The sequence below is a fragment of the Harpegnathos saltator genome, unplaced genomic scaffold (assembly GCF_003227715.2).
Source record: "Harpegnathos saltator strain DR-91 unplaced genomic scaffold, Hsal_v8.6 scaffold56, whole genome shotgun sequence".
In the NCBI taxonomy this organism is placed as follows: domain Eukaryota; kingdom Metazoa; phylum Arthropoda; class Insecta; order Hymenoptera; family Formicidae; genus Harpegnathos; species Harpegnathos saltator.
The window spans coordinates 1,682,781-1,704,534 of record NW_020230382.1 but is presented as its reverse complement, the minus strand read 5'-3'; the positions used below and the strand labels follow the sequence as shown (position 1 = coordinate 1,704,534).

General features: G+C 50.5%; 2 protein-coding genes across 4 annotated transcripts in view; one reads left to right on the top strand and one right to left on the bottom strand.

Annotated features, from left to right (window-relative positions):
• The window catches only part of LOC105185714 (RNA/RNP complex-1-interacting phosphatase), a 52,920-nt gene that overhangs the window by 6,596 nt on the left and 24,570 nt on the right, over window positions 1-21,754 (bottom strand). For both annotated transcript variants that reach the window (XM_011145411.3, XM_019842611.2), the window contains exon 6: window positions 2,358-2,401. In XM_011145411.3, the coding sequence (XP_011143713.1) occupies window positions 2,358-2,401 (44 nt within the window). The remainder of the gene's footprint in view (window positions 1-2,357; window positions 2,402-21,754) is intronic.
• Window positions 6,577-9,294, top strand: LOC112589633 (uncharacterized). 2 transcript variants are annotated; one of them, XR_003113677.1, is made up of 6 exons: window positions 6,577-6,866; window positions 6,979-7,166; window positions 7,370-7,414; window positions 7,494-7,675; window positions 8,299-8,460; window positions 8,529-9,294. XR_003113677.1 is itself a non-coding variant. In XM_025303651.1 (5 exons), exons 1-5 carry the CDS (start codon window positions 6,772-6,774, stop codon window positions 8,302-8,304), a joined length of 516 nt encoding a protein of 171 aa, XP_025159436.1. In that variant the 5' UTR covers window positions 6,577-6,771; the 3' UTR covers window positions 8,305-9,294. The 2 variants fall into 2 exon arrangements, 1 of the variants encoding a protein (XP_025159436.1); XM_025303651.1 differs by having other exon boundaries at window positions 8,299-9,294.

Below are 21,754 nucleotides of genomic sequence, written 5' to 3'. Positions count from 1 at the left end.
GCGACGTGGTGAATGTGGCGATATGATATATGTACGCGAGAGGTACGTCGGCTCAAATAGCCCCTGGTGGATGGGAGAGATCGTGGTTGCCTCGCGCCGAGAAGAGGAGAGAGCCCGAGCCTCCTCTAGTAGCGCGCGCGCGCGCGCGAGAGAGAGAGAGAGAGAGAGAGAGAGAGAGAGAGAGCGCACGCGGAGCAGCTCGAGCCGGAGATATATGTAGGAGCTGCTGAAACGGGGAAGAACGTTAACGTCCGGCCGTGCGCGTACATAAACAGGAAAATATCGCCGGCGCGTTACCGCCGCGGCGAGAAGCTTTTCGGGGCCGCCGATTACTGCCGTCTTAAATCAATCGAACGGTCCAAGTTCGGAGCGCGACGCGCATCGCATGCGGGGTCGTGCGAACGGGGTGTGTCGCCAGAAGGAAGCACGGAACGTAGGAACGACCTCGTGCGACACATCGCGAGAGAGAGAGAGAGAGAGAGAGAGAGAGAGAGAGAGAGAGAGAGAGAGAGAGAGAGAAAGAACGAATATTAATCCAGTCTGCGCGAGCAAAGGAAGAATACGCGTTTTCGAAATGTCACGATCTCGAAAATAATTAAATGCCTGTCCGAACAAAAATGTTTCCCGCGTGGCGGGGAGAAAAATTACATCTAGGCTAGGTTAGGGAGTTGAAGGAAGTGCCTAGAGCACCTAGAGAGTATGGAGCGGGTGTTAGGTAATGTCGAGCGCGAAGATCCAGGATGAAGAAGGAACGCAGAGACGCGGGACGAATGAACGGCGCGTGAGCGCACTTCTATGCGATCAAATGGCGTCTTGGCGTTTGGATGCTGGTATTGATAAATGTTAAGTGGTGGCTCAATGGATGGGCGACGATGCGGCTCGCTTTGCCTCGGAATGCATCTCTCGACTCGTTCCTCGTCTTAGCGCCGCTGCTGCTGTTTTATCTCCCGCGAGCTCGAGTTGATTCGTTGATTCGTGCGAGTCCCGTGACGTTCCCACGTACATATCCGAGGAGACTTTGTAAGAAATCGCGGTGACGTAACGAAACGCGCTCGCGCAATTTCGACGGGCGAGCTGCGAGTCGCAGTTACGTGTTTCACATTTTGCAAAGTTCTTCGCGGAACCTTCGACATTCTGGCGATCCCACGCCAAGTTACGGATCTCGTCGAGTCGAGTTTACAACAGTTTCATCTGCCGAGTGAATTTAAAAATTTCGACATTTCGAATATTATTTAGAAATCCGCCATCGTTCGAGAAAGAGGAGGAGCGAGTGTGTGTGTATGTGTGTGTGTGTGTGTGTGTGTGTGTATCGAATCATGAGGACGGTAAATCCTAGGCTCGCGGGACACAGGGTATCTCGAAATAAACTAGCGATCGAAACTCGATTCTTAAATTGTAGGCGTCCCGATCCCCGATGCAACCTAACAGATATGACTGGTCGTTTGGCATGAAAAAGAGAAGAATAGAGACAGAGCGGGACGTGAGGTTATACGCGCGGAAGAGGAGAAAAAGAAAGAACGCGATGAGACGCGGACGAAGGGAGGGAGAGAAGCGAGGAGGGTAGGAGGGAGAAGGAGAAACGCTCAAGGGAACTTTCTTCTCTACTGCTTGATAAACGGCGGCAGATAATTAACAACGCGCCCCGGTGTGTATGTGTACTTCGTGCGTGGGCGAACCTTCGCTCCTCGAATTCTGGCCGGATTCGTTTTTTCGATCGTCGTTGTCGTTCTCGTCCGAAGCACAGAAGCCGGGCCGCGACGCGGACTGCCGAGTAAAATGACCACCCCGGCTATTCTACATTCGCTCCCGCAACGTACACAACACGACCGGGCCGTAATCGAGGGAGTAAATTAGGGAGGGATGAGGGATATATCGTACAGTCGCGATCAGCAGTCTCTCTCTCTCTCTCTCTCTCTCTCTCTCTCTCTCTCTCTTGTTCGAACGAGGCTGCCTACACACAAACCGCTCGTCGACGGAAGCCCGACCGGTGGCCCTTCGGTGGTGTCTCGTGTTATTCCTTTCTCCTGCTGCGCACGATCGTTGACGCACAGTTTCTCAAGAGCTATCTCCTAGTAGTATTAAGCCTACGACGTATTTTAGTTGGCGCCGATCAGACCTGAGTCTTGCGATTGTCGAGCGTCTCGACGACAACGAGATGCCATTGCTATTGATTGCCCAGTGCGAGACGTTGCGCACGTTAAGTGCAAGGCGGGCCGGTAAATGCAACGGGGGGAGGGGGGGGAGGGAGTTGCACTTGGACTCTCGGACAGTCGAGGAAAATTTGTTATCGAGAGCCGCGAGTAATTTTCAAGAACGAGTCAGCAGCGAATACAATATGTGACATGATGCAAACTCACCTTCACCGCACGCTGACGTGAAATCATCCATCACTTTAAAGAATCTGCAAGGAAAGAGAGCAAAGATATTTATAATTTTCCACAAGAGCAACGGCGGCTGGCTGTGTATTCCGACTCGCAGACCTATTTCTCTTTCTTCGTTTCTCTCGAACCGAAAGAAAAGACACTCGTCATTGCGCGATACGATCAATCTGTATCCGCGCGGAATTTTCACGTCACCGGAGCCAGCTAAATATAACTTACACTTAGACGCGCGCGCGCGCGTTTAATGCGCACGGAACCTACGCAGCTGTTGTCTCAATAATAACCAGTTCGCAAGGTGACTTATTACCGGCGAGCACGGACATTCCCTCGCTACCTAATTATTTATACGGGAGTAATTATTTATCTCGGCTAAATGATATAATTAACATCTCAAACGTACGCGCGACGCAACATAAGAAGCATGCATAATAACAGCGCCGCCTTTGCAGAGCGCGGGCAAGCGATCGCTCTCCCTTCGTCCTTTATTTGTTGTCCGTAATTTCGCGAGGCAGCTAGTGCGCGCGCGCGACGGCGATCGAATTTCCATGGAGCCGATGAAAAAAGTGATCGGCTAAATAAATATTCAGGTAGCCGGTAACCGGTCGGGCAAACCGGCGGTGTAATAGCTATGTAATAGGTATGGCAGAGCCCGAGCGCCGGCAAACGAAGGAGTATGGTAATGAGACTTAAGAGCCCAGGACGCGTTGCGCGTCCTGAGTTACGGGCGAGCGCGGGGCGAGCACGCGAGACGCCGCGAGTCCTTTACGCGTCACGAGGGGCGCTAAGAAGTTAAATCGATTCCGAATTATGTCATGAAAACACGTCCGCAACACGCGCGCCTCACGTACCCACCGCGGCGTGGCGGATTAATAATGGCCGCGGCCGCGGTGATTTTTCAGCGGATAACACATTTCCCCTTTTGTCTCCTATAAACTTTACCGTGAACTTACTGGCGGCTACCCCCCGTGATCTATGGGACAGGAGAGACGGGGGATACAGGAGGGGAACGGAGCGAGGACAAATGAGACGTGAGAAAGAGATCCCCGAAAGTTCGCGAATTCGGAGAGCGGGTATAGCGCTTATAATAAATTTACGGGGACGCAGCCATGCATCAGATGGAGTCTCTGTTACTTCACCGCCGAGCGGCGGCCCGAGGAGAGGGGGGGGGGGAAAGAACTTATTAACGGATTAAGCCTACTGTGCCACTCTCGGCTGCTCGGTAAATTACAGCGCGAGGTGTTCGCGCGCGTCAACTCTCCTCTCGTTTCCGCGAAATTCCGGGAACACTCGGCGACCGCGTCGCTCTCGCGCGATAAAAGGTGCGATATCGATTCGTCGAAGAACAAGAAAAAAAAAAAAACTCGACGGCAACCTGACGCTGACACTGAGGGGCGCTAGCACGAGAACGCTATATCGCATTATAAGATCGCCGAGAGAGAAGTAGTAGTGCCTCTCTTCCCTTCATTTCATACGGACGAGCGTGGTTCGCGCGCGGTTCCGAACACAAGATCGAGAGGAAATGCGTTTTCGAGGAAATGCGAGCGGCGGTGACGTGCGTGAAATCGTCTTACAATCCCCTTCACGAGTCCGGCCGCGATAGCGCGCGAGGCTTGATTCCCCGGAAAGTTAGCCGCGCTCGTTATTGTGCGGGGATTGGGTGGCCTAATTGTGACGGTCTATAGGGGCTTAATAGGACCGTTTTAGTGCCTTTGGTCCCTTTCAACTCCGAAGCGGACTCCCTACAGCACCGATTAGTCTAACGCGATTATAAGCACTAACTCATTCACGACTCCGCTCCCCCGGCCCGTCCACCACCATCACTGTTCAATATCGATGTGTTATAAGGCGAGAGATATTTATTATAACACGCGAAGCCCTCTCGTAGCCTCATAATGACTCTCGAAATAGGAGCGTCTCGTTCGGGAGGGGTGCTAACGCACCCCGGCCGACGAGATCGAGCGGTAAACATCCGCGCGCCGCCGTATCGTCTCGAAGCCGTCCATGCGCGCCTAAAAGGATGCGCTCGAAGCGACCGGCGGCCCGCTGCAGGTTGCGGCTGCATCGTCGCATGTGCGTCGCGATATCTCGGCGCGTCTGTGATACGTGCAGATTTACGTGCTTTACGGCGCGTTACAACGCGGCGGGGTCGAAGCGGGAGGAATGAAACGAACTCGTCTTCTCGTGCACGTTCGACGTCGACTCGCTGTCATTCGCCTCCGCATCGCCGCGCATTTATAATACTTGAAATATTCGTGGCGCGTCTTTCTCGTTTCGAGAGCGTGACAGCACAATCACGGAGAAATGCATCTATCACGAGGGGGAAGAGAGGGAGAGCAGGAGTGGGCACGGCCCTCTCCGGGATGAAATATCGAAAGATAGCTGCCGGGGCTCCGCGTGCAGCGCGGCGCCGCGCCGCGCCGCGCCGCGCCGCGCTGCGCCGCCGAAACGTGAAAAATGACGAGCGTTAAATTAATTTGACTCACGGATTTGAATTACAGATTCGAGACGGGCGCGGCGGAGGTGTCGTCGTACACGGCGTTTCGCACCCCGTCCGGTAGGAAGAAATGCCTGTCGAAAAACCCGATATATCGAGAACCATCGCTTCATCATCATCATCATCATCATCATCATCATCATCATCATCATCGTCGTCGTCGTCGCCGCGCTTCATGATAGTGATAGTGATCGTAATCATAATCATAATAATCGTCATCATCATTATCATCGGTATCAGCGCGATCAGTGCGACAATCACATTTCCGTGCGCCGCGCTCGTTGGGAAATGGAAGAGTTCGACCCGGCCAGGCGGGGATGAGCGCGGCCATCGATATTTATAAAAGCAGTCGTCCATCAACGGCGGACTTCTTTCGGGAGTATTTTGCCGTGTTACCCGCCGCGAATGCATAGATTTCACTGCGCATCGCGCGCTTACTTTTTTACCCGATAACGAAGACTTCATCATTTATCTCGTATCGTGACGCGATGGAAGGTCGCAAGTCAGTCGATCCGAATTCCGCGCAGCCGTTTAGCGAGCTTCCGCGCTCCGTTTCGTCGCGTATGAGCGCGTTTTTGAGCTCCGTCATACCTCGGAGAAGAATCGATCGCCAGACAACACACCGGCTCTTTCGGCGATCCGTGCGTGCGCGCGATTACGCGATCGAACGCGAATATCCACGCGAAGCTGTGAACCGTTGCGACACCGGACTCGCGATTATCGCGCCAACTCTGACTCTGACACACTTCGATCCTCGCTGGTATACACACACGAGCTGTCAACCATTTAATTCAGCCGTTTAATTCGGGGGATCACAATTACCATTACGTAAATTTGCTTCCGTCCCACACGTCGGCGCTGTGATTCCTCCGGGGCTGATTTTAAATTCAAATAACGCTGCACGAGGCGTGGAACAGTTATTATCGCGTAGCGCGCGGAGCGCCGCCGCGACGGTGCGAGGTGTTAATGGAACGCGGCGCGCTTTTACAATCCCGCCGGGGCCTAGGCGAGCCCGTCGCTAATTGAGCGAAGGGCCTGTAACGCGAGATAACACTGCCAATAATACCGTTTTGCATAAACCGTGAAAATCACACCGTGACGGACGCCTCGGCCGGAATAAGGACGAATAAGGAGACGCGCGCGCCCGTGAAACCGCGAAACGACAACGTTTATGGCAGCGCGATTGTCGGTCGTAAGTGGTGTTCATTTGAATATCGCACGGTGTGTGGTCCTTCGCACGCGCCCACCGTACTACGTGCTCGCGCTCGCTTGCGTGCGTGCGTGCGTGCGTGCGTGCGTGCGTGCGTGCATGTGACTTTACTGTGAGATCACGATCGGGCTGTGTTCCAGCCGTGAGGACCGGCCGATTGCGTAACGACGCCTTATCGACGAACTCGATCACCGTCGTCCAGGAGAACAGCGCTGTTGCTTCGACTCAATGCTTATCAAGTTACGATTGACATCCGACGAGACGATGACAAATAAATACACCGCGACGTTTAGATTTCGAGACACGCGAACGCGCGCATTCATTACCCGCGGTGCTACACGCCGGGCTCTCGAGGCTCGTTAAGCGATTGATTTTTCATCCCGGCTCATTCTGAAAGCGCGCAAGTATCGAGAGAGAGAGAGAGAGAGAGAGAGAGAGAGAGTGTGTGTGCGTGCGTGCGTGTTAAACAAAAATTGCACGAGCGATTTAACCGGAGGGAGGAACTCATGCGAAATTAAATAAACGCGAATTACTTCATGCCGCGAAGGAGGATGAAAGAGACAGTCGATAATCAGTGATCGATACAGGCGTCATGATGTAAAATCTGCAAACGTTCCGATACTTTTTGGACCTGCGAATCCTTTTTCGGCGATACCCTCAAAATTGCGAGATAAGATTGTCCGATTATGAATCGCGAACTCAATAACACTGTAATGTGCAACTGCAACGACACCGGCCCGGTCACGGAGGAGTATCATACCGCCCCCTCGGATTTCGCAGCGTATGTAACCTCGAAATCATTCAGAGTCCCCTCACGCGGTATTTTGACGAACGGAGCGAGAGAGTCTGATCGGACTTGTCAAAGACCGGTCATACATTCTCATCAATCTCAGATCGATGCCGCAAGAATGGCGCACGTCTACGCGATACGAGGCGGCGGACACTACGCCGGAATTTCCCTCGACGCCGCCACAAAGGATACGACGAGGAGACTATCGACGTCCGCAAGACGCCCCCGTAAGACCCATGCCGCGCAGGCGAAATCTCACAGGTGTGGCCATTGTTCCGCGACGAATCGACTGTAAGTACGATCGACCAATTGTGCGCGGACCAACGCGCGGATTCATCGCGTGGGCATAATTATGTGAAGCAGATTGAGTTTACTGACTGAGTAAAGCAGCCCCTTCTCGTAATCGCGCGATTTGATTGAGACGCAGGTTAAAAAAAGTATACGTACAAACGGACTAAAATACTTGGTTCCGCGGTTTCCGTCTTTCGATCCAGTTGACGCCGTAACGGACACCGAAGATGACGAGGAAGACGTGGGGTGTAAGTTGTGACCGATCGCGCGGGTGTCTTACTCCGAATGTCCGAACTTGCTCCGCTCGACAGCGGTGTGTTTTTGTAGACTCGACGACGGAAACGGTGCAACGAATTAGCAGCGTGACGGAGCACTCTTACATCCCCGAGACGAGTACCGTTCCCGGGACGTACAGACTGAGACGCACACGACCGCCGCAACATCCGCAGGTGTTGAGACAATACACGCCGAGAATGACGAGGATCACTCCTTGTGGGAAATGCCTGAGAGTAAGTCGCTTAACGTGTCGCTCTATTCACGACATCGCGCGAATGAACTCGACACGTCGTACGACGTGCTTGAGAGCGCGCGATAGCCGATACGTAATTTCGGACAAATTGGACGGAGCTCCGTTATTTCTGAGAACGTATCAAGCTACTCGAGCAAGTACGCGGTCATCAGAATCAGAATTGACCCAGCGGCAAGCCTCCTTCCTACCGCTCCAAGCTGTTTTGGCTGCCCTTCTTTCCGCCCATAAATTCGTTTTCTCCGATTTTTATCCATGTTTGCACTTTGCATCAATCTTTCTTTCGTTGCTCCACATTCGGACGAGAGCGAGAGGAAGAATCTTCGATAAAACGATCCCCACACACACACACACACACACACACACACACACACACACACACACACATTCTACGCGCGATGACGCAAAGTTACAGCAGCAACAAAATGACTATGTATTTCTCAAAAGAAATATCGCCTCCGCCACACACATGCTTATCTCGTCGGTGAGTCGCGAATTTGGTAGCGAGTCAATTTCATTGAACAGCGATAAATCGCAATTATCAGACACATTCGTAAACCACACGTGTAAAGTCGCCAACGCGCGAATTCGATTCCCTCTCGGCAGATATGAGGGCACGTCATCGAAGACACATCCACGTGGCGCGACATTTAATCAGGACCGGCTAAGGACGGCTTACTTGGCTCGCTCGTCGAAATTCACGAGCGCGAATCATTCTTACGTGAGCTGCACGGGGCGGCGGCGGCGGCGGGCCGAAGCGAAGCGAAGGTGGGCATCGTGAGACGTGAGATCGCCCGTGTTTGAGAATGTTTAATGCATGGACCACGCGGTCGTAGGTAGGTGAACGGTTACCCGATGTTTGTATGGCTGTACTCCCAGCGCGGATCCCGGAACCCCAAAGATATCGTAGAAGTACTGCGCAAACACTCCGGCTGACTGTTTCTCAATCAGAGTCGCGTATACGGAAGGCGACGGCCGCAGCGGCGCGCGCTCGGTGCGCGCCTGTTTTCACGGTCATTCCATTTCCCAAGTGCGCAATTTGTCATCGTGTAAAGCGCGCGCGAGCTCTTAAATCCACCCAATTCGAAAGATACGACTTCGTGTTCGCGTCGCGCGTCGTAATGCGATCGACATGTTTCCCGGCGTAATCGCGGAAATTCGTCAGTGGTCAAGTGGTCAGAATCTACACGCGATAATCGACGATATATTCCGGTGAGACTGAACTCGACATCGAATCCTTGGAATAAAATTCACTGGAAACAAGTCAAACTGTGCTGTCTCTCTTTGAGACTTGCGTCAACGCAACGTCCATACACTGCATCCCGCGCAGTCGAGTGACTACTTAGTACGAATCCTCATTAAGCAAGGACGAAAACAGGGACACGTCCCTGCATCTCCGCGCGTTACCGTCTCCGACCGAGGACGGTCTCGATCGACACGACGAGTCCTCCTCCTCCTCCTCCTCCTCCTCCTCCGAAGGAGGCGTCACGTATTTTCACGTATTTCGCCTCAGAGTCACCTTTGCACCATTGCCACACGTCGCACGGAGAATGGGCGGCGAGACGACGGCGCGTGCACGGACAAAACGGGCACGCGAAGACGGGGAGGACGCTTCGTGGTGGCGAATTTACGTAATGAAGCGGTCGCCCGGGTGGTCCCGAGCGTGAGACGCGCGAGCGTGTACGCGTTGCTTCGCCGTCCCGATGCCGAGACGCTGCCAAGCTGGAGAGAACAAAGAGAGGCGAGCGGAGATCTCGCTTCTCGAGGACGGCTTGTAGCCGCGGCAGCGTCAGCATCACGTCGTCATCGTCGTCGTCGTCGTCGTCGTCGTCGTCGTCGTCGTCGTCGTCGTCGTCGTCGTCATCGTCGTCGTCTCCGTCGAGTTCTCGGGTCCGCGGGCCCGAATTAACGGCACCGGAAATATGAAGCAACGTATGCACGCGCGCTGTCGGGCCATTATGCGCATGGGAGAGGACGCGAGGGCACGCACGCATGCGGAGCAACGCGTGGCGCGCTCTTACCACCCACAATCACTTGCCAAAACGCGCCTCTCCCGCGTGGTTACCACGCGGCGCACCTCGTCGGACACCGGGCTCGAGGAACGCCGCACGTCAGAATGTTTGAGATGGGTTCGCCCCGAGCGCGAAGGGAACAACCAATCGACGATCTCTCGGGGAGAGAGAGAGAGAGAGAGGAGAGAGAGAGAGAGAGAAACGTCACCGGCATTTACGTTCGCGCGTTCTCCCGAGATTACCTCGTGCCTCCTTTCAGCGGCGAGACCGCAGGTTCCTCGTTGGACGCGCGGAAAGCGCCACGAGGCACTTTCGTCGGTCGATCGTCGCAAATTACCGAAAAGAAATTAAAATCCACGTCCCCACCGCGACGGCAAAGTACATTCGCGCGCGTGGACAGGAAGAGAGGTCCTTTCTCAAATGCCTCCCCCAAGTATAGCCCTCTCTAAGTATAGCGAGAGAGACACCTCCCTCTGCGCTCTTCCCCTCGCAGAATATATACGCGGTGTCGCGCAATACAAGACAGAGGACACGTGGAAACCTATGTTCGATGTCTCCGCGAATAAAGACGTCCTCGGTGAAGCCGAAGTGTCCCATACACCCACGTCCGTCGCGCGGCCGCGTGTACTCGCGTGTCTTGAACTCGCGAGGAATTACGTTTCGTGTACATTCCTCGACCGCATTCGATCCGATCGTCGCAACACCGTAGTAAATCCTATGATATAATCGAAACGTATCCGTGTACCAGCGTAAATTACCGGAGATCCGATTGCATCGGACCGGATAGCGCTTCACGAGTTCACGAGAGATCGTCCCCACGGATTCCTCCTAGCCGATCTCACTCGCGCGCTCACTTGTCCTTTCTTTCGCAAAAATTACACGACGACGTTCCGACCGAATATCGCGTCGCAGTCATTACGTAACTTCGCTCTTCCCGGACTATACACATTGAATTTCGCCCGACCGCTCCTCTCTCTCTCTCTCTCTCTCTCTCTCTCTCTCTCTCTCTCTCTCTCTCTCTCTCTCTCTCTCTCTCTCTCTCGGCGGCCGACAGCACGGCGCGCTCAGGCGGCGTTGAAAGGATGAATCCCGCGGATGCATATCGGGACGCGCGATATATAGGAAAGACGAGCGAAAGGAGCAGCGAAGTTACGATCTATCTCGTCAGCGTACGTGACGAAGCACGAACGTGAGGAGCCGGCGGCGGCGTGGAGAATAGACGGAGAGCGAGAGGAAGAGAGAGAGATTAGGCGCACACACCGTTGAAGAGAGCGACAGTCGGAGGACGGCGCTCCGGAGGAGGCGGAGGGAGGAACAGAGGAAGGAAGGTGCAGAGGAGTTGACAACGTTGATGAATATAGTTGGGTGCAACATAAATCGGCCTCTGTGCGCGCGCGGAGTCTATGCAGCAAGCAGCACGAGCGAGCGGAGGAGGAGGAACCCGATGCCGAGACGAAGGCTCCGACGGCGAGCCGACACTCCGTGCGCGCGGTGTACATCGGGCTCGCGTTGCACGCGCTTGCTTACGTTTTAATTAACATCGCGCTCCACGCGCGGGCGACACTGCTTAACTTCGCCGCGCACGCGACTAACGAGCCGCTATCGTCGCGATTATCGCCGCTAAAGCGAGTGCGCGCGGTTGTCGTCGCGAAAGTCGGCTGCTTGCCCACTTCTCACGGCCGGCGGTAACGTCGTTTGACACGCTACTTAATTTGCACCTAATTTAGCGCGCACGGGCGGAAAAGTTCGGTTGAATTAACGCGATGTAACGAACGAGCCCAACGCGCGAGGCGACAGTTGGCCGAGGGAGACGGAATTTCTGGCCCTTAGAATCGAATTTGCGACTCGCAAAAAGCAGAAAGTCCGACTCCTTTGAGCAAAATTCGAGCCAACCCTTTTTTCCCCGTGCGATACGGCATATCGTGTAACTTATCACTGGGGATTTCGCGACTCGACGTGATTTCTACGATAACCCTGACCGTGATAACGTCTCTCTCCCGAACAATCGACAGCTGAACAATGTGTCCGCGTTATCCTCTCATTGATTCTGTCGAGCGGATGAATCAATTATCCCGAATAAAAGCGGAACGCGCACTTGTTGCCATGAACTCAGTCACTCGGCCATTCGAGGCGCGCAATTAACCGCGCCACAAATTTAAGACTCCGTCGCGATCACTTCTCCCGTTCGTTCTCTCCCCGCGGTTTCTCTCCTTTAATCGCCGGCCGCCAATCCTGGCTGTAGACAGCATCGCGAAATAAGGAAACGTCGTTTGCCTTCCGAATGTCACTTTTAAGTGGTAGCGAGTGTCCCGGTAAGGCCACCTTCGGCGGGCTCTTCGTAGACCGCGCGTTCGCGTAGGTATCCTTGAGGCAGAGGACCAACACCTTCGATCTTCTGGGCGCGCGACGAACGCGAGGAAGCGCGCGGAAGGGACGAGAAATCCCGGCCGGCGTAAGTCAACATTACTGCCTGATAAATCCCGTCGATACGAGCACCGTGACCTCAGAAGGGTCGGCTAAAGCCAAGTAGGATAAACCTGACGAGAGAGAGAGAGAGAGAGAGAGAGAGAGAGAGAGAGAGGAGGAGGAGAGATAGACGCGCGGAAGGTCTTCACCTTCTGCGGTTAACGTGGCGACGTCTATGTTGGTTCAACCTTTCCTCGTCTCCATCCACCTCCGCGCTTTCGCCGGGGTTCAAGGATATCTAGGATATTAAGTGGCGCCTAGTTTTCACCTCTGACTCCGAGTACGCTATCTCCTCCTGCCCTCCCCTTGCTGCCTTTCTCCCCTCTTCCGCCATCGTTCTCTCGTTCTCCCTCGTTTCGAGCACGGCAGCGCGCCGGTAACCGATTCGATCCTATCAAGGATGCAGTTAATTACACGTCGCGCGCAACACAGCCGAGCCACAAAGCCATCAGGTCTCGCTTAAAGAGATCAACAAAAGAGCGGTGCGCCGAGACCAGACGGGCGTTCCGCGATAGGCTATTCGCATTCCTGCCGGCTATTAACCGTTGATGCGAATCACCGTTTTATCCTCGAATTATACAAATCGGGCCGCGTCCTTTGTGCGGGTCGATCGACGACCGGCGCGGAGAGCCGCAGAGAGGGAAATCCGGGCGATCGCGGAAAGGTCGTGCTTTGACCCTCGACTGGCGAATCGCTCAATGTTGTCCCCGGTGCGTTAAGGAAACACCTCGCTCGTGTGTATTTATTGGCACCGGAGCCGAAAGAAGTGGAATTGAACGCCGGTAGCCGCGGCGAAAAATCCGCCGCGACGTCGTTAAGCGCGCGTGTCACCTTTTTCGCGCGACGCACTTACGAAAATGTTTTTAGTGGCGCGGTCGGCCGCCACGCGAGAGGTAACTGCGTCGGATATCGCCGTGGGAACGTCTTCATATTTCTCCGCGGACGCGGACGCTTCCCCGAGACGCCCGGGAGACGCGATAATTAATATCTTTATTGCAGCAATAACAAATAGTTTTTATACATCGTAAGAAATCGCCGCTAATTACGGCGTTCGAGCATTAGTCTTCCTCGATCGTATAACCTGTGTGCGCGTTCTTTACACATTACTCGTCGAACATATAGTATTTAGAGATATCATCCGCACGCGCACGGTAACGAAGAAGGCGCGAGAAAGAGGGAGAGAGAGAGAGAGAGAGAGAGAGAGAGAGAGAGAGAAAGAAAAGAAAGACGGAAGACGCGAGAACAGAGTACATGCGCGCGGCGTACAATGTTCGGTAAATCATTGGACGTTTATTGCAGTTAATTAGTCGGCCGACCGGGCCCCGTCAGACTGTTTTGCATGCACCATTCGGAAAAGGAGAAGAGCCACACGCGCGCGATGACGATGGCGCCGTACAAAGGTTAACGCGCGTCGCCCATCCCGCACGAGCGAAGTACGAGGAACGGGATGTTATCTCGAACACTCGTCGGCATCGTCTCGGAATTTCGAGAATTTTATCGTGCCCCTTCCAGTTATCCGACGAATAGAGGCTCGGATGGCCGACGATGACGAGGAGAGGCTTTAGTAATTTCGTGTGGCGAAAACATCCTATCATTACTTTTGCAAATTTCGCTTGAAACTTGACGAATTTTTTCAAGTAGTTTCGATCGACACAGTAAAGCATGCGAACCTCTTTGATGGTCAAAGGCACAGAAAGGATAATATCGCGCTTTCTCCTTGTCTCGTGGACGACATACGTATATCCTCAGGCGAAGAGAGATGTCAAGAGACACGTCTCTAAAAATAATTCTCCCCATTTGCGAGACCGCGCAACGCTATTAAGCGCGGAAGTCGCGTCATCGCTCCGCGGCGAATGATTGAAGTGGAATGCGGCAAAAATCGCGGCGATAGCCCCGCGATGGTGTCGCGATACCGGACTCATCGAGCAAGGTCGATCGTAACCAAACTCATTATTCGCCGCCGGTATCAGCCGAGATATCCCGAACGATGTAACACGATTCGCTGTATAGCGCGCGCTTTACGACCTAAATTAACGGACGAAAATATCGGGGGAGCGGAAGGCAGGCGAGCGATAAATTCCTGACGCGATATTCACCCGCTGCTCTCCCCCTTCCCACTCTCCCTTTTTCTTCCTCTCGACGCATGAGGATCAGAAAAACGGTGCACGCGCCGCCTTGCTTGTTAAGGTGATGGGTATGATTTGCGGGCGGACGATTAACCGGCTGTCACTGTGCGCTATGCGAGTCGCACAGCGCGATCGACGATCGATCGCCGCGAAGGCGGCAGTAAATGTGAAATACGACTGGCATTAAGCTAGAGGTTAACGCGACTCGTAGAGCCCGAGGAAGAGAAGAGGCTCGCGCAGCCGTGTCGTGCACGTCACGTGCTTTAGTGAGCCGGCTGCATCGCTGGCGGCGGCGGCGGCGTCCACCGCGGTTTAATAAAAGATTCGTTCACTTCGCATGAGCATAATATATGTTACCGTGGCGCTACGTCACCCAAGTCTCCGCCTTCGTACGATCCGTTCATTTATCTATTCTGTAGTCTTAGGTATAGCAGCGAGACGCGAATTTTTGTTTTCCTGAACGAGATGCAGATTCTGGGTAGCAACTGCTAGACGCCGATTCCTAGAAGCACACGTGCGAAGCGTGGTAGCGCACGACGACCAATCGCTCGAGGGAGGAGAAAAGCTTCTTCCCCCGCGAAAACAAAGGAAGATGCGAGCGGACAGCGATTCGACAGTCTAGCCTAGCCCTTGGCTCCGGTAACATGTAAATCGAAATATATCGCTCTAATTACTTTACGTTTCAGTATCTTGTTTCCGAAAGAGCCGTTATTATTTACGAGACCACCCACCCCCTTCCACAGTTCGTCAGAAGTGGGATTCGAGACTCGAGATTCGGGATAAAGAGACTGGAGATTACGTGACTTAGTGTCCGATTTATGCAGAGTGAGAAATAGTTACAGTTACATGTGACGTGGGTTTCGAGATGGAGAGTAAAGAATTTACGCTTGTACAACTAAAGAAAACGTTTAGACAACTGGGCCTTTCGCAGAGAGGAAACAAGATAAAGCTTATGAAAAGATTATACAGTCTGTAAAGTAAGAGCGCGCACGGCATAAATGGCAGTTGGCTTCAAATATCGTCCTAGTTTTTTTGTGAGCCGATAGATGAAATCTTTGTCGTGAATGCTTTGTTACAAAAGATTCAGTTGGCGTCGAACTCTAACCTGAGAAACACGTTAACTGCCATGAGTGCCGCATACGCATCGCGCTACGAGGCTGTGTTCCTTTGTTCCCACCCCAAAGGACCAAAAATGTCATATGCAGTGGCTGCTAAATACATGGGAAAGTCAAAATCGTCCGTCGCTAAGTGGGTTCAGCGATATAAGAAGATCAAAAATGTCGATGACTTGCCAGAACGTGGCTCGATAGGCAAAGTGACGCCGAATATGGGAAAAGAATTGTGAATTTGTTTAAGCGGAACCCGACCTTAATGCTTAAAATATATGAAAAGTGTTTGTTGCCGACTGGTGAACGATGCTTCATAGAAAAAAAAACGAGGACTGGATCTTACAGGAAGACAACGACCCAAAACACCGGAGCAAGTTTTGCACCGAATGGAAATAGCGGTCTGGCATCGTCACACTTGATTGGCCATTGCAGTCGCCAGATGCAAATCCCATTGAAAATGTGTGGGCATATCTCAAGCACAAGCTTCGAGGAAAAAGAATGTGCACTTTGAAGTAGCTGACACGACAAATTCGTCTCATTTGGAGGTCTTTACCGAGCGAATACGCAGTCAACTTAGTGGAAAGTATGCCTCGAAGATGCCAGGCAATTATCAATACCGGTGGTGACTGGACTTATTATTAATGGTATAGCATTTTTCTTCTCAAGGAGTACAACAAATCCATGTACTTAAAAATCATTAAAAATAAATTTTTCTACACATTAACCCGTGCACGCTCTTACTTTACAGACTGTACAAGCAGGATCCTAGTGGAGAGTGGAAAGATGTCGTAAGAGCTGCTTGCGAGGAAGAGACCGAATAGCCACAGCTACGATCACGATCTGAGTTACATTCGACCAGCGAGATCGCCAACGAAGACGAGAGAAGTGAAGATCAGTCTCGACACGTGCAGCGGATGCCACCGTCGGATGCGGAGTCAGAGCGAGAAGATCTTGGAGAAACAAGAATGGTCCTAGATATGGACGTAGAAACAGTGAGACTTGAACGCGATCTCTTACGACGAGAAGTTGAGTTATTACGTTTAGAAAGGAACCATGTGATTCGAACGGAACGATCAGCCGTATCGCCACCCAAATGTTAGTTATCCTCCGGTCCCACGGCCGTCGATTACCGCCTTGAGTGATTTATTAAGCAATTTTCACGGAGAGGAAGACACTGTCGAGAGGTGGCAGAAGCAGTTCGATCTTGTGCGAACAACCTATCAGCTTGACGACAACTGGGCACGCGTTCTTGTCGGAATGAAAACTAAGGACAGAGCCTCGCAATGGTTTCATTCGAGGCCAGAACATCTCCTGATGCCGATAGAGACGAACTTATGCATAGGATGAGCAATACTTTCGATTCCCGACCAGCCAAAGTGGATCGACGGAGACGGTTTGAAGGAAGGATTTGGCGGAGTGACGAATCATTCTGCAATTATTATTTCGACAAGGTCACATTAGCCGGACGAGTGCCAGTGGACGAGGAGGAGATAGTGGAACATCTGATCGAAGGAATTCCGGATGTGCAGTTGTGCAATCAGGCGCGCATGCATTGTTTCGAACGAAAGGAGGACTTTATGAAAGCGTTTGGCAAGGTGACGCTCCCTCCTGAGCAGAGAAGCCGCACCGATCAAAGAGTTCGAGGTCTTCAGAGTAAACCGCCGCCTAAGACAACGATCGCCAAGGAAGCAGAACATCGACGGAACGAGACGACGACGAAGTGCTACAATTGTAACAGATCAGGACATCTTGCGAGGAACTGCGATAAGCCGAGGAGAGAACGAGGTTCATGCTTCGAATGCGGAGCGACCGACCATCGTGTTCGAGAGTGCATGCAGAAAAGGCAGACAACAACGGCGTTGACGAGCACGCCGACCGGGACGAGCGAGCACACGCAGATATCCAACGTGGTGGAACAACAGTGCAGCGGTAACGAATATTTGAAACGCGTTGAGTGTCAGTTAGGTAAAGGCAAGCAAAATTTTAGATTCGAGGCGATTTCTCAGATAGACACTGCGAGCCCGATTAGTCTTATTAAAGCACATCTCGTATCATACCAGTCAAATATTAGAATCGAGGAACGAGCGTTACGAGGGGATAAACGATTCGGCTTTACAAGTTCAAGGCATGACCGCGGCAAAGATCGCTTTCGAAAATGTAAGCGCGAGTAATATAAATTTACGGATAGTTCCAGATAATACTATGAGATGCGATGTACTGTTAGGCAGAGACGCGATTAAGACGTTAGGCCTTTATTTAACGAAACGACCGTTAGAAGAAACGTTAGAACATGCGGTAAGCGAAATATTAAGTATCGAAAGGCACGAACTTGATAATAGCGACGTGGGCGAATTTAAGATAAATCCGGACCTACCTTACGCGACGCGGAGCAAGTTTTTGGAAAGCTTTCAGTCAGATTACGTGCAAGCGAAGAGACCGACGGAACCGAAAGTCAGAGCTGAATTAGAACTGCACGTTAAGGATAAGCAGTCTTTTCATTTCGCACCTAGTAGGCTTTCAGTGGAAGAAAAAGAAAATTTACGGGAAATCTTGAATGACTTAAGTGACCGAGGAATAATCTGTCCAGGAAGTTCAGAATACGCGTCGAGAACAGTCTTAGTACGAAAAAAAGACGGAAAAATACGTATGTGCATAGATTACCGCGCGTTAAATAGAATAACGGTGAGAGACAACTTTCCGTTACCGATTATAGAAGAGCAAATTGACGCATTGCACGGGAAACGCTATTTTACATCGCTTTAAGAGACGGATTTCATCATGTTTTTATGGCAAAGAATAGCATAAAGTACACGGCCTTTGTTACACCGTTTGGACAATTTGAATATCGGAAAATGCCCTTTGGCCTAAAGAACGCACCGTTTTCAGCGGTGTATTAACGAAATTTTTAGCGACCTGATAAAAGAAGGAAATGTCGTTGTCTACATGAACGACTTTCTCATTGCGACAGAAACGATCGAACAACATTTTAACACTTTGCCGGCCGCTGTCACGTACGCGTGACTTTTGCTCGCCGACGGTTATCGGCCGCTGTCATGTACGCGTGACTTCGGTTTAGCGCGGCAACAATGTTTCCACTATGCTTCTGTTTTAACTATCCCGATTGTCTTTTCTTGACATTCTTTAATATCACCGTCGGCGAGCAGTAGAACCCGCGCGAAATTCGCCGGCGGCAGCGTAAAGGTGACGAGGTGAGAAGTAAGCGGCCGGCAAAGTGTTAAAGTACTGCGTCAAGTTTATAGAATACTTGTAGAAAACTTATTACAGTTGCGTTTAGATAAGTGCAAATTCCTTTACCAAAAAATTGAGTTTTTAGGTTATGCGATTACGGCGGAAGGTGTACGTCCGAACGATTCAGGTATCGTTGCGGTGAAAGACTTTCCGACTTCCAGATGTGCTCGTGACGTTCAAAGTTTCTTGGGGCTATGCTCCTACTTTAGAAAATTTATTAGAAACTTCTCATTGATTGCTGGACCATTATATGACTTAGTACGAAAGAACGCGGTATTTGAATTTGGGTCGAAGCAGACGGATGCATTTGAGACGTTAAAGGATAAGTTAACTTCGAGTCCGATCTTATCCATCTATAGTCCGAGCGATGAAACTGAGCTCCACTACGACGCAAGCATGCAAGGTTTCGGTGCAGTGCTCTTGCAGCGGAAGGCTGACGGGAAATTTCACCCGATTTTTTATTTTTCGAAAAGGACATCAGAGGCTGAGGCGAGATACCACGAGCGAGATAGTTACGAGCTCGAGACACGCGCGATAATTTACGGTATAAAGAGGTTTCGCATTTATTTGCAAGGAATCCGATTTAAGACAGTTACCGATTGCAACGCGCTGATTTTAACATTGAACAAAAAAGATATTAATCCCAGGATTGCCCGATGGGCTCTTGAACTACAAAATTATGATTATACGACTGAACACCGACCCGGGAAAAGAATGCCTCATGTAGATGCGTTGAGCCGCGTAAACAATATTCTGGTCATAGAAGCAAACACGTTCGAGTTCAATTTAGCAGCTTGTCAGTCACGCGATCAGCGGATTGCCGAATTACGAGCACGTCTGGAAGAAGGACAAGACAATCAGTGATCATGAGATGAGGAACGGACTCATATACCGAAAGAGGAAAGACAAAATATTGTTTTACGTCCCTCGAGCGATGGAGCAGGAATTACTCCATAAGTATCACAATGATTTCGGGCACTTCGGAACGGAAAAAACTTATGCATTGCTGCGCGAAACGTACTGGTTTCCCGAGATGAAAGACAAGATCAGGGAATTACATAAAGAATTGTCTTAAGTACCTTGCTTTTACGAAACCGTCAGGAAAAGTGGAAGGATTTATGTTCGTAAATGTAAAGAAAAGGGAAGTGTCCCCTTCGAGACGATACACGTAGACCATTTCGGCCCGGTAGATAAAACGAATGCGGCAAAAAAATATGTATTTGTTATTGTAGATGCGTTTTCCAAGTATGTACGATTTTATGCGGTAAAGACGACTACTACACGCGAAACAATCAGATGTCTCAAAAATTATTTTAGCGTTTACAGTCGACCAAAGATTCTGATATCCGATCGTGGTACGTGCTTTACATCGAATGAGTTCGAAGAATTTATGAATAAAGCGAACATCAAACATATAAAAGTGGCTACCGGATCTCCACAGGCAAATGGCCAAGTCGAGCGATACAACCGTATTTTAGGACCGGCCTTAGGAAAGTTGTACGATGGGAAACACTGGGATAAACCATTAGAAGAGATCGAATTCGCCATTAACAACACCGTAACGCCCGTGTCACACTACAGATTGAAGACCAAGGATTGCGGATTGAAGATTGAAATTTGACCAATCGGAATAAAGCAAATCAAAACCGAAGTTCGTTGATTTGTCGAAATCTAATCTTCAATCCGCAATCCTTGATCTTCAATCCGTAGTGTGACACGGGCTTTAGTCGAGTCACCGGCGAGACGCCTAGCCGACTGCTGTTCGGAGCAGCACAACGCGGTCAAATAGTCGATAATTTGCGCGAATATCTAGAAGAACAGTCCGAATTAAAACCAAGAGATCTTACGCAAATGCGATCAACGGCAGCGGATAAAATTGTAAAAGCGAGCGTCTACAGCGAAATTAATGTAAATAAAAAGCGAAAACCCGCGGAAGAATATGAAGAAGGAGACCTTGTCGTGGTTAAGAATTTTGAGACCGCGGGAGGAAAATTAAGTCCAGCCTATCGCGGACCGTATCGTATAGTGCGCCGGCTAAGAAATAATCGATATGTTATCCGAGACATCGAGGGATGCCAAATATCCCCGAGACCGTACCAAGGTACGTGGGAAGCGGCGAATATGAAGCCATGGCTGAAAGATCGTAGTCCAGGAAGTTTGCAAGAAATTGATTTCGAAGCGGAAGATAGCGAGTAAGAGGCAAGTGGCCGAGGACGGCCTGTTGTCAGGCTGGCCGAAACTGTAGTAATCTTAGGAGCGAGACGCGAATTTTTGTTTTCCTGAACGAGATGCAGATTCTGGGTAACAACTGCTAGACGCCGATTCCTAGAAACACGTGCGAAGCATGGTAGCGCACGACGAGCGCGCGAAGGGTACGACGACCAATCGCTCGCGGGAGGAGAAAAGCTTCTTCCTCCGCGAAAACAAAGGAAGATGCGAGCGGACAGCGGTCCGACCAGTATTGCCAACTTGGCTTATTTTCCGTCATTTCTAGCTTTTTTAAATAACGCTTAGCATACAAAAATTGCGGTTTAGCTGTTGACGTATTTTCTGGATTTTTTAAAAATTGAAACGGCGGATTTTTTCTCCAGAATAAGTTAACTTTTTTTTATTAAATTAGAATGAGGCGTTATTAGGTGTGATTTGTTGTTATTGAAAAGAGTTAATTATAATTAAATAATATATATTATTTAACATTACATGATTAAATTTGTGTATGTTTGCACTAGACAGATTTGAAAACAATTTTATTTCTTACTAGATGTGCCATTTTTTATTACTTGCGTCTTTTTTGCTTATTTTTTAAAGATTATACTTGTCAATGAATATTCTAAAGACCAATATTCCAGCAAGAGTGTTTTCCAACAGGAACATGTTACATTTGTGCTACTATACTATACTGTATAAAATAATAATTGGAACGCAGTTTATATCAAACTTATTTTTTTAATGTAACACAAAGTGTTACGCAATTTCCTATTGTTATTTTTATGAGTATTTAGCATATCTACAATAGCATAGACATATGTTTAATTATATATATTTATTTTTTCATATTTCATTTTATTATAAGCAGTATTATATACGCGGTATATATATA